Here is an 11,275-nt window from a genome sequence, read left to right as displayed (position 1 = left end):
GCACGTCAAAATAACACATTGTCAATATTTTTTGAGACCCCCCAAAATTTCACAAATCCCATTTTCAGGGGAGCCCATGTCTTATTAAGGGGAGCCGAGCTCCCCCTAGCTCCCCCGTAGTTCGCACCCTGGTCCTTGTAATACATTCATAATACCATTTCAAGGAAACGGTGAACAAAAATGTTCCTCTAAAGAAATCAAACTGCTAGGTCTGAAGCTAACAGTTTTTTACTATTGTTAGCCCACACAGTGGAATTTCATCCCTTGCTCCAGTTGCTTTTGCCATCCATTCCGTCTGTGTTCCTGGCAGTGGATCAGTCGGTAGGAGCATCTCTGAACTTTAAAACGGGGAGTTCTGGTTGGGGTGTGGAAGAGCCTGCGGCAGATTTCACCCCTCATGACATTCATGAGATAAATTAAAGATCACAATACATTCCTCTCTATTTAGAATTTGTCTTATGACATGTGGACTTGGGGAGTGGACATCTGACCAAGCAGCACTTTGCACTGAACCTCACTCCTACACACTTGCGCGAACACACACCCACTCGAAAAATCCAGATACTAACATGTGTATGAAGCGTATCAACAATTGTGCATCCATTTGCACACAAAGATAGTATTTTTATAATTGGAATGCTTCATGTGTGTCTTTCAGCTGCAGAAATTGAGCATGTTAGTAGCCTGTTCCAGGAAAAGCAGGCAGAGCTGCAGTCAGCCATGCTAAAGGTGGACCAGCTCACGCAGCAGCTAGACGATCTGCGACGGGGACGTCTCAATGGACTGCGGTCTCTGGGGGGACCGGTGACCAGCAATGCTGCACTGGAACTACGTAAACTCTACCAGGAACTGCAGGTAGGCATTTTGTGCTTTAGACAGAGCTCAAAAAAGCTACAAATTTAAATGTCAATTTTCTCTTCTTACTGCACAGAGACTACAGTACAGAACGCTTTTGAATAAAGAAAGAAAGAAAGAGAGATTAAGACCATTTGTTGGATTTGTTCAATTGCAGTCAACTCATGACAACTCTAATGACCAAAAACTAGCCACAGTCAGATCAGAAAAAAAATACAACTCCGTTTATCTTAATTATATTGGTCTCACTTGGGAAACATAATAGGAAATAAACTTTCTTTTAATACATTAACGCTGTTTGATCATCATTCCCCAGTGAATTTTTGAAAGACTTTGATTTTAATGCGCTTTCCTGTTTTGCCACACTTTCCTCAATCCTCTCTGAAGTTGTTTGTGGTACATTTTGCACCCAAAAGTGATACTGCATAAAATATTCAGATTATCAAGCGTGTTTTCAAATTCCAAAGATATTAGTTGCATAAACATGTGACATTTGACGAGATGGTAAAATATTCAAATGCAGTAACAAAATCATCAGTTCTGTATGCGTGTGTATGACACATCTATGTCTGTATTAACATTTAGATCCGGAACAAGCTAAATCAGGAACAGAACAGCAAGCTACAGCAACACAAGGATATGCTTAACAAGCATAACATGGAGGTGACCATGATGGACAAACGTATTGGGGACCTTAGAGAGCGTCTCTACAAGAAAAAAGCAGAGGCAAGTGAAATAGCCTGCAACTGTATTGCCACACACAGTTAGTGCACCACATCTGTGATATTACATTAAGCTGCATTGTAAACCATTGCTTCATTTTTAAAGATACCCTAGAATTGGTTAAACCCCGCAGTTTAAGCACAAAGAATTTCAAAGCAAAGAGTTTGATCCCCCAGATGCATACAAAATTGCATTCAAGGATATTTGTTGATATATATATGCTAAATATTTTAGGTGTAAAAACTAGAACCATATTGACTAGCCTTTAAAACTTATCTGTTTGATTAACCAGTCTTCTTTTCTACAGCTTGGCCGAATGAGTGGTCCTCCCTCCCCTCAGCCCACTCCAGGCAGTTCCGGGCGAGTGGCAGCAGTCTGTCCCTACATCCAGGTACCGGTGCCCGGGCGACAGGAAGGAGGCTACAGTTTATCGCCTGATCCCCTGAAGCCACAGTCTCTCTCCACCTCTGCTACAATCAGCCATGCTCGCTCCAAGTCAGGTCAGCCTTTCCTCCTATTCCTTGACACCATTTTACTTTTGCATTTGCTACTTTCTAGGACTGTAACAAAAAATACAACAGGAATTCTGGAGATTTGTCCAAAGAATGCATCGACAACACTCTTGGTACTCTCACGCAGAAAACATTAATATAAAAGCTCTCTGTGGTAAAAATGATGAGCATCAAATGGGTTTACAAGGTTCATGACCCCATTCAGGAAGATACTACTACATAAATGATGAAAGATGCATCATATCATTGTTTGCGTCTTCAACTTCTTGAAGGCTGTGTATATCTATCACTCAAGAGCAGAAAGCTGTCTCTGAAAATTAATCTTTTCTCACCACTGCTGATCATTCAGCTCAGTTCAGATTTCTTTCTATGCTTCTCTCATTTTCCTGATATGTCATGTTATGCAGTATCACTTTCCATCTAAAAGGGGCAGCTGCTAAACACCAAGTTTTGAATCATATCTTTATTCAGATATTCTCATTAACGTCACACTAAAACATCTTTTTGTTTGTTTTTTCAGTCTTTATTGCTAACATGCTTTTCCATTTTCTCATGTCTGTCACCTTTTCCTCTCCTCCCCCTATTCGTTTGTCATGCTTGTGTGTCACATATGTGGGGGCGGCGGGACAGAGGAAGAGAGGGTGAGGATGCCTGCAGGCCCATGGAAGGTCTCAGACTTAGACATCATAGTGGACCCTCTGGTGCCATCCTCAGAGCCTAGAGAGAGGCCAGAGGCCCCCACAGACTCCGACTGTACTTCTAGTGAGTTTTTTGGGCATGATATCAAGAAGAAATTTTTGATCAGAATGCATAAAACAGGGTTGGACTTCTATTTACAACACAGACATTTTCTTGTGTTTGCCTTAATAAGACGTTTAAAATCAATTTAAAAAGCATGTTTCATTTTCAGTTGTAGCTAAATAATATATAAAGAAATTGTGAATTGATTTGATTATTAATTTTTAAACACACACTGAGATAATCAATCTACACTAGCTTGCACTTAGTCTGTCAGTACTGATGAGGTAAGTCCTATACATAATGTCTTACCTCATGGGTACTGACAAACCAAGTGCATAAAATGGGAATTTAAGCCTCACCCATTATTCATCTTAAAAAGCAGTACACTTACCATATCCTAGTAGTCACTGAAGTTGGATCCACAGGATCCTGAACTAAAACGCTGAACTGAACTGGTGGAAAAAAAGTAGCAATTACTTAACAATGTTTATTTTAGTAGTCATGAAGATGTAAGGCTGGCCTTACGAATACATAACAAAAGACTGTATTTATCCTTTAGCATATTTAATCACTAGAAGGATTTGACCAATTTAGAGAGAAGAAAACCCCATATTTGATATAGTTTAATCCTTTACTTCACTGCATTTTTCCTTTGTGAGATTTGGCAGTCGACTTGCTAGTGAGTTTGATGGCGTGTCTGTCAGACGAATGGGATAAACATGCGTCATCGCCCAAGCAGAGCAGTGGACTTGGACACATAGGCTTAGTAATCCATTTAACCCAAACAGAGCTGGGTCTGTGTAGAGGACAGGACAAAAATATACCCCACGCAAACCCCTGATTAGAAGTGTCCTGTTGTCACAGGGGTCAGAGATGTGAGTGTAGTCCAATTTGAGACTCATCTCCTGCTTTAATGACCCATTGAGCAGGTCAGTCTGTGTCATAATGAGGCTGACAGGAGAAAGAGCATATACGTCTCTGTCTCTTTCCGTCTAACTTATACTTCTACGCTTCCTACAGCTAATGATGCAATCTGGCCCTCCTTCATCAATAATAGGGTTCATCTAAAACCTCCAGACTGGAAGGACACAAGTCAAGATCATACAAGCAAGATGGGTACCTCAGACAAGGTGAGATTAAACAGTCTCCTTAGTGCTTAAGCACAAGTGTTTTTGTGAAAGACATTTTTAAGTCTTGTTCACGCTTTTGTCTCTTTTCAGGAAGCCCCTAAGCTGTTAGGGACAGTAACAGCATTGTCTAAGCAGCCTCCACCCATCTATGGAACCTATCCCAGTGCAGGCCATCACTCCACAGTCTGTGCCACCAGCTCTTTGCCTCGCTCTGCTCCTGGCACCATAGGCTGGCAGAGAACACCCCCTGCCTCTGGTTCCTCTTCACAGCAGATCCAACAGCGGATAACAGTGCCTCCCAGTCCTACACCTCACTCCGGGTCAGCTCTATTCCCTCAGGGTGAAAGGACAGAGCCTCCTCTTGCTGTGGCAGTACGTCCCTTTATTCCAGACAGGGGGTCCCGGCCCCAGTCTCCAAGGAAGGGCCCTGCCACTATGAACTCCAGCTCAATCTACAATATGTATCTGCAGCAGCCTACAGCCAAAAACTACTCCAGCAGCAGAGCTGCAGTTAAAGCAGGTAAGAAGTTGTTGCATCAGTCCCAGACATAGGTATGGAAATTAGCTTTGATTATGTATGTTCCCTTCTTTTGAATTTGCTTTTCTTCATTGGCCTCCAGTATATGGAAAACCAGTCCTACCAGGCTCCACTTCTCCTTCTCCAGTTCCACCTTACCAGCAGTCCTCCACAGATGAGGTCTACAGAGAGGCGACCCAAGAAAGCACTCCCTTACCTCCACCCAGTGTGGAGAACATCCCTCGCCCTCTCAGTCCTACTAAACTGACCCCTGTGGCCCACTCCCCTCTCCGTTACCAAAGTGACATTGACCTGGAGGTGCTGAGAAGGAAATTAGCCAATGCTCCCCGACCTTTAAAGAAGCGAAGCTCCATCACAGAACCTGAAGGACCCAGTGGACCTAACATCCAGAAGCTCCTATATCAGCGCTTCAACACCCTTGCAGGAGGCATTGAGAGTGGAGTGGGTGGTACACCCTTCTACCAGCCTGACAGTCCTCTGAACTACATGGCCACAACCCTGGGCAATGTGGACACTGCCAATGGGAACCTAATGGAGTCAAGCATCTTAGCTGAACCTTCATCAGAGCCAGAAATCCCAATCCCTCCTCCCACCTCTTCTGTGTCACCAACAGCTGTTGATAATGAGAACCAGCTGACACATCTATCTAGTGACTCAGGGGGTGCCCAGTCTGCTGATGCCTCAGACCATTCTCTTAAGGACACCCATGAGGACAATCATAACAACAACCACACAAATGTTACAGACACAGAACCTAGCCCAGTACCAGAACCTCATTCCCCTGCAGAGCAGGACACCACAGCACACCCAGGCACTCTTCCTGGTGTATCTACGGTGAGTTGGCACTAGCTTGTTTGGCTAGGGTTATGTCTAGATGTAACCCCTTATTCTGCAAGAAGTCTTGTGAGATTTGCAAGCAAAATTAATATAAAGAGTCCTGCAGCAATCCTTAATCCTAATCTTGGTAGCAGAACTAGTTTGCTATCTAGACAGTACTGTTTGCTTATCTCTGTATAGGAATGTATTCATTGTTTGACTTTTTTTGCTCAGACATTTTATTCAAAATATGAATATTCATATTCTTCAAAATATGAAAGCTAATAGAATTTTTCACATTTCAGCTCAAGCGCACCAACTTGAAGAAGCCAGGCTCTGAGAGGACAGGTCATGGCTTGAGGGTCAAGTTCAATCCTCTTGCACTGCTTTTGGATGCATCTTTGGAGGGAGAGTTTGATTTGGTGCAAAGGATTATTTATGAGGTACAATTCAGCTGCCATACGCCCCTTACACTTAATTTGTATGCTTGAACTAGGCTCAGTAGTTGGTTGTCAACTGTTTTCACATCAACATGTTTGTTTGACCCATCCTCAGGTGGACAATCCTAGCACTCCAAATGATGAAGGTATCACGCCTCTCCATAATGCAGTATGTGCAGGTCACCACCATATTGTGAAATTCCTGCTGGACTTTGGGGTCAATGTCAACGTAGCAGATAGTGATGGATGGTGAGGCCTATCACTTTGGTCTGATGGTTTATCTCTTGACATTTGTCTGCATTAGGGAATAACCGTCATTTTATATACAAACACCAATTCTTATCAAGTGAAGTTCGCAGATGCTAACTCTTTTTCACTTGTGATCAGGACGCCCCTGCACTGTGCAGCTTCATGCAATAATGTTCATCTTTGCAAGTTGCTGGTGGAGTCTGGAGCTGCCATTTTTGCCACTACTATCAGTGACGTGGAGACGGCAGCAGACAAGTGTGAAGAGATGGAGGAGGGTTATGTCCAGTGCTCTCAGTTTCTATATGGTAATATCTATAGCAATCACTGGTGTTGTTATTTTTATTGTTAAGGGTGCGTTTCTAGAATAGTGGCTGTAAATGATTTTTAAATTCTACTCTTCTTTGTTTCCCCTCCAGGTGTGCAGGAGAAACTGGGTGTAATGAATAAAGGGACAGTATATGCCCTGTGGGACTATGAAGCTCAGAGTGCAGATGAGCTATCCTTCTATGAGGGCGATGCTCTCACCATCATGAGCCGTAGGGATGACAGCGAGACAGAGTGGTGGTGGGCCAGACTTGATGAAAAAGAGGGCTACGTACCACGCAACTTGTTAGGGGTAGGATATCTGTACAGTCACACATTTATTTTTGAATTTGTTTAACACATTGTATTTGTTGTAAAGTGAGGAAAAAATCAAATCTGTTGTCATTGTAGCTGTACCCAAGGATCAAACCCAGGCAACGTTCCTTGGCATAGGTGGCCAGAAGAGACAGCGCAACCTCCTGTAACAGCACTTGGCATGAAGCTGCGGGATGGCGCTCTGCTTGTCTTTGCCGTGGCCCGTGACCACAACACAGAGCCCACAGGGGTGGCAAGATGATGGCGCATGTCTGGTGTCGGACAAGATGGATTTACCCAACAGTGGGGAATTCAGTGGTCTTCTGTTTGCATCCCAGATTTTATTCGTCACTATGATGTGTTGTTTTTGCAGTGTCCCTCTTACCCATATCTCTGTTGAGGAAAATGTTAGCTTTTCTATCCTCATCCACAGTGCAAACCTCCTGAGTATATGTGTGTGTGAGTGTTTCAGAATGGGATGTAACTGTCAGAATGGGATGTGGATGTGATGATAAGAGTTGGTGACAGAGTATGCAGTCTTGGATTCCAGTGTTTTGTGCTCTATGGTTTTTATCAAGCAAAAAGGAAACCGAAGGGACTGATGTTTCATTTCCCATGGTTAGGAAGTTGCTGATTCAGGAAAAAGGAAGGAAGGTGCTAGAAAGTGTTAAGAAGAGGCCTTGAGGCTGGTCAAGCTACTGATGGATAATAAGGAAGTGGACTGGTCTGGAAACGTATATGTGTGGAGGATTATGTGGCTTGAGGAGGTGAAATCGTGTAGTTGTCTATGAGGAATTGAGTTTTAAAAGGATTCAGAAAGAAAACTGATGCCATAAAAACTAATGCAGTGGCTGCTTTCCATCAACCAGGGGATATTGACCACATATCACATAAATCCTATATTCCTATGCTTAATTTAAGCCAGGCTTTATTTTTTATTTTTTTATGCTACATGATCTTTTCCCTCTTGAAGGGTTGTTTATTTAATTGAAATAAAAATAAATTCTTTAAATAGCTTGATATAGGCTTATATGGCTGTCAAAACTGGCAGGATCTGCCTAGTGTTTGTGCTGCCATACAAGAGCCATTTATGCAACATGTCATGTATATGTGCACAATAAAATTTCCATATTGGGACAAAGTCACATGTTGTATTGACTGGATTTTTCACATTCTGTGTTCTGTACAGGAGTATGAGTGATGCTGTCTATTGCACAGATTACAAATTCATTTGGGGTTTCAGTCTCGAAATATAAATAAATACAACACTGATGCCTTGTTAAGTTCATTACATGATATTGCTGAAGTGTTTGAATGTGTTTTACTGTATTAATTAACTTGTTTTATTTTACTTAATTACTTATTTAGCTTGAAAAGAAATGCTTATCATAACCTTAGAAGTAAAAACAAGTAGCAAGCCGTTAGCAATAAGTTGTGTAGGTTCATAAAAATGTACATATGGCAGTTTTATCCTGTCTTTTGTTTAGAAGTTTTTCACTTTCAGGATATTGCGCACTTTGTCTCATGAATGAGTAACTTGCCCTAGTTTAACCTACATTACATAATTTTGCAAGCTGTCATGTTTTATCTAAAGGTCTTGGACATTAGTTGATTAGTGCTTGGTTACTTTGTTTTCATTAAACGAACTTTGAACTTCCATGCAATACTCGTTCAAGAGAGTCATATGACACCGCAACGCAATAGGTGAGTGGACGCCTTGTCTGTATATTTTATGTTTAAACGGAATATGATTGCCCAAGACTTAAGAAAACCAGATGTAACCAACTTTCAAACGCGGAAAACCTATCAAATATTTGTGCGCTTCATGCATTTACCCACCGTGACCGGACACTGCAGTCCACTTCTTTCCTTATTAACTGTTTGCATTTCAGAACATTTTGAGAAAAATGTCAAAGCAAACTGGATTTCATGTCGTCACTCCACTTCTCGAGAGCACGGCCATGTCTAAGCAGATCGGGACCACCGTGTATCTGAAGATGGAGGGCTCGCAGCCCACCGGTTCCTTCAAAATCCGTGGAATAGGATACATGTGTCAAAATGTGAGGAAAAAATATGTCTGCGTTTCTTAAAATGAATGAAAACCCATCATTTTAAATGTTATAACGCGTTGAATTTCAAAATAAGAATGGATAATATCAAGTTTTAACAAGACAAACGTTTAAGGCAAGTAGTCTATTGTGCGTTCGCACTCCCCTCTAGCGCTCATTAAAGGAACGATTGCATATTACTCTGACATTCAATTTTATTTTTATTCCTTTATAAGGTTGCAAGTTCAAACAAGTCAAAAGGTGTCATTTGTTCTTCAGGTGAGTGAAAGGGTAAACATTTAATTGTATTTCCATTTGTATAAGGGTGTTTCTTAACTACAGGCACTTTTGGCCCTGGGGCCCTATAGAAAATAAGCTTTAAATAAACTAAAATTTTCACATTCTCACTTGTTTGTTGAACATATCAAATTATGCTTTTAACAAATTGATGTGATGAAAATTATATTTAAAACATTTCTCTGTCTCTGTGTGTATAGGTGGTAATGCTGGCATGGCCACAGCATATGCAGCAAGAAAACTCAAGCTGCCAGCCACCATTGTTTTGCCCTCGTCAACGCCCCAACTGGTAGCTCAGAAACTTAAGGACCAGGGAGCTATGGTCAAAGTTGTGGGCAAGGCAAGAGCAAAGTACCACCACAGTTATCTTAAATGCCTTTATTCTAGATATGACGCAGTTACGTTTTCTTATCCGGGTCTAAATCATATATACATGACAGATCTTTATCTGATATTGTAGGTATGGGATGATGCAAATGCTGAGGCCCTACGTTTGGCTGAAAGTGAAGGTCTTACTGTAATACACCCGTTCAACCATCCTCTAGTCTGGTGAGTTTGTAAATATAGCATTTTTAAGAAATGAACTCAAGGGATTTGATCATGTACAACCTTATTTTTTTATAGTTTCATGATTTTGGACTTCACAAGAATGAAAAGCTGTTAAAAAAATCTCTTAGGAAAGGCCATTCCAGCATTGTGCATGAACTCGAGGCCTCACTGCCATCCAAACCTGGAGCTATAGTGGTGTCCATAGGGGGTGGAGGTCTGTTTTGTGGGATAATGGAAGGGCTGGATGAGGTGGGCTGGGGAGATGTGCCTGTCCTGTGTATGGAGACCGTGGGTGCCGATTGTCTCAGTGTTGCTCTGAAAGCCAGAGATCTGGTTACACTGCCTGACATTACAAGGTACAAATTAAGAAATCATCTAGAATTCATGAACAATTGGCACATTTTATGCTTGAACATCTAAATGTTTCTGTAAACCACTAGTGAAGCAACATGTTTGGGAGCAAAAACGGCATGCCAGCAAGCGTTTGAGTACAGCAAACGGCCCAATGTCATTTCAGAGGTGGTGACAGATCTGGAGGCCCTGGAGGCAGTGGAACTGTTCCTGGGTAAGTTCATTGATATGATTAAGGCAATCAAACCGCTCAATAACAACAAAGCTTGCTTTGCAGTCGATTACTGTATACTGTATGCAGATGAGGAACGAGTGTTGGTGGAGTTGGCCTGCGGAGCGTCCTTGGCTGCAGTGTACAGCGGTGTCATCCAGAGGCTACAGGAAGAGGGACGCCTTCCTAAACCGCTCGACTCGCTGGTAATGATCGTGTGTGGGGGCGGCAGCATGAACCTGGCTCAGCTGCAGCATCTACAGGCAGTCATACGGAAAAGACCACATCTGTAGATTCTCACATCTGAGAAAAACGGTCAAAGCATCTGCTTTTAGTTGCACTGACATGTTGTGTTAAATAAATTAAAAGATAATATGGATAATCTACTGTATTTCAAACAGCTGAGAGCAAACTATCTATCAGAGGAGTCTGTTTTGAGCAGACATCCAGAACTAGAAAAAATCTTCAGATTTTCTGTAACACCTTGTTTTAGTGAATAAAATCCTTGGATGGATTGCCTCAGAATGCTGTCACTTACTACCTGTAACCAGCAAGTGGTGCTAATGTCTGTCGTTTTAATATTTGTGTCCTCCAAGTGAACAATGACCAGTGTTTTTTCAGGGCAGTGTACATTAAACAATGTAACTTTAAAAATATGCTATTAGTGTTATATTGTAACCTTAAAGTTTAATTATTAACTGTAAGGGATAATGTACAGTCGTCTTGTCATTATCGCAACATAAATCAAATCATGGTGATTAAATCAACAATGTTTTCTCTGCATGCTAATTATACTGCTACATAATAAAATTAATTAATTTAAAATAAGACATTTTATTATCTAAGACAGACATGAAACTATTGCCTGTGTGTAGAAGTTAAAGTGACACGCAGAAAAGACCTTTCTCTTGTTCGCTTGACAACTTTCTTGTGGACATGCAAAGTCTTCAGATTAATGAAATGTATTTCCCCCAGAATTAAAAAAAATAATAAAATATAATAAAAAACATAATTGTGGCTTTTTATCTCACAATGCTGACTTTTTTTCTTGCAATTCTAAGTTTATATCTTACAATCTTTATATATAAACTCGCAATTCCCAGTAGAAAATTGCGAGATATAAACTCAAAACTTAAAAAAGTGAGTTCATATCTTATAATTCTGAAAAAAAGTGGAATTATCGCAATTCCCAGTAGA

General features: G+C 41.3%; 2 protein-coding genes across 2 annotated transcripts in view; both read left to right on the top strand.

Annotated features, from left to right (window-relative positions):
* LOC107679993 (apoptosis-stimulating of p53 protein 1-like) overlaps positions 1-7,789 on the top strand; it is a 20,789-nt gene extending 13,000 nt beyond the window's left edge. Inside the window, exons 6-17 of the mRNA XM_016475730.1 lie at positions 659-855; positions 1,441-1,581; positions 1,886-2,078; positions 2,721-2,852; positions 3,852-3,961; positions 4,052-4,481; positions 4,582-5,333; positions 5,621-5,758; positions 5,871-6,004; positions 6,143-6,309; positions 6,421-6,620; positions 6,719-7,789. Coding sequence (XP_016331216.1) covers positions 659-855; positions 1,441-1,581; positions 1,886-2,078; positions 2,721-2,852; positions 3,852-3,961; positions 4,052-4,481; positions 4,582-5,333; positions 5,621-5,758; positions 5,871-6,004; positions 6,143-6,309; positions 6,421-6,620; positions 6,719-6,760 — 2,636 coding nt within the window. The 3' untranslated portion in view covers positions 6,761-7,789. The remainder of the gene's footprint in view (positions 1-658; positions 856-1,440; positions 1,582-1,885; positions 2,079-2,720; positions 2,853-3,851; positions 3,962-4,051; positions 4,482-4,581; positions 5,334-5,620; positions 5,759-5,870; positions 6,005-6,142; positions 6,310-6,420; positions 6,621-6,718) is intronic.
* A 402-nt stretch (positions 7,790-8,191) lies between these two features.
* LOC107679995 (serine dehydratase-like) lies at positions 8,192-11,045 on the top strand. Its single transcript, XM_016475731.1, has 8 exons — positions 8,192-8,326; positions 8,515-8,682; positions 8,907-8,949; positions 9,168-9,307; positions 9,428-9,516; positions 9,645-9,872; positions 9,957-10,081; positions 10,169-11,045. The coding sequence occupies exons 2-8, from the start codon at positions 8,530-8,532 to the stop codon at positions 10,369-10,371; spliced, it is 981 nt and encodes a 326-aa protein (XP_016331217.1). The 5' UTR covers positions 8,192-8,326; positions 8,515-8,529; the 3' UTR covers positions 10,372-11,045.
* The last annotated feature ends 230 nt before the right edge of the window (positions 11,046-11,275 follow it).

The sequence above is a fragment of the Sinocyclocheilus anshuiensis genome, unplaced genomic scaffold, assembly GCF_001515605.1.
Source record: "Sinocyclocheilus anshuiensis isolate Anshui unplaced genomic scaffold, SAMN03320099.WGS_v1.1 scaffold772, whole genome shotgun sequence".
NCBI lineage: Eukaryota > Metazoa > Chordata > Actinopteri > Cypriniformes > Cyprinidae > Sinocyclocheilus > Sinocyclocheilus anshuiensis.
This window is presented reverse-complemented; position numbering and strand designations above follow the sequence as displayed.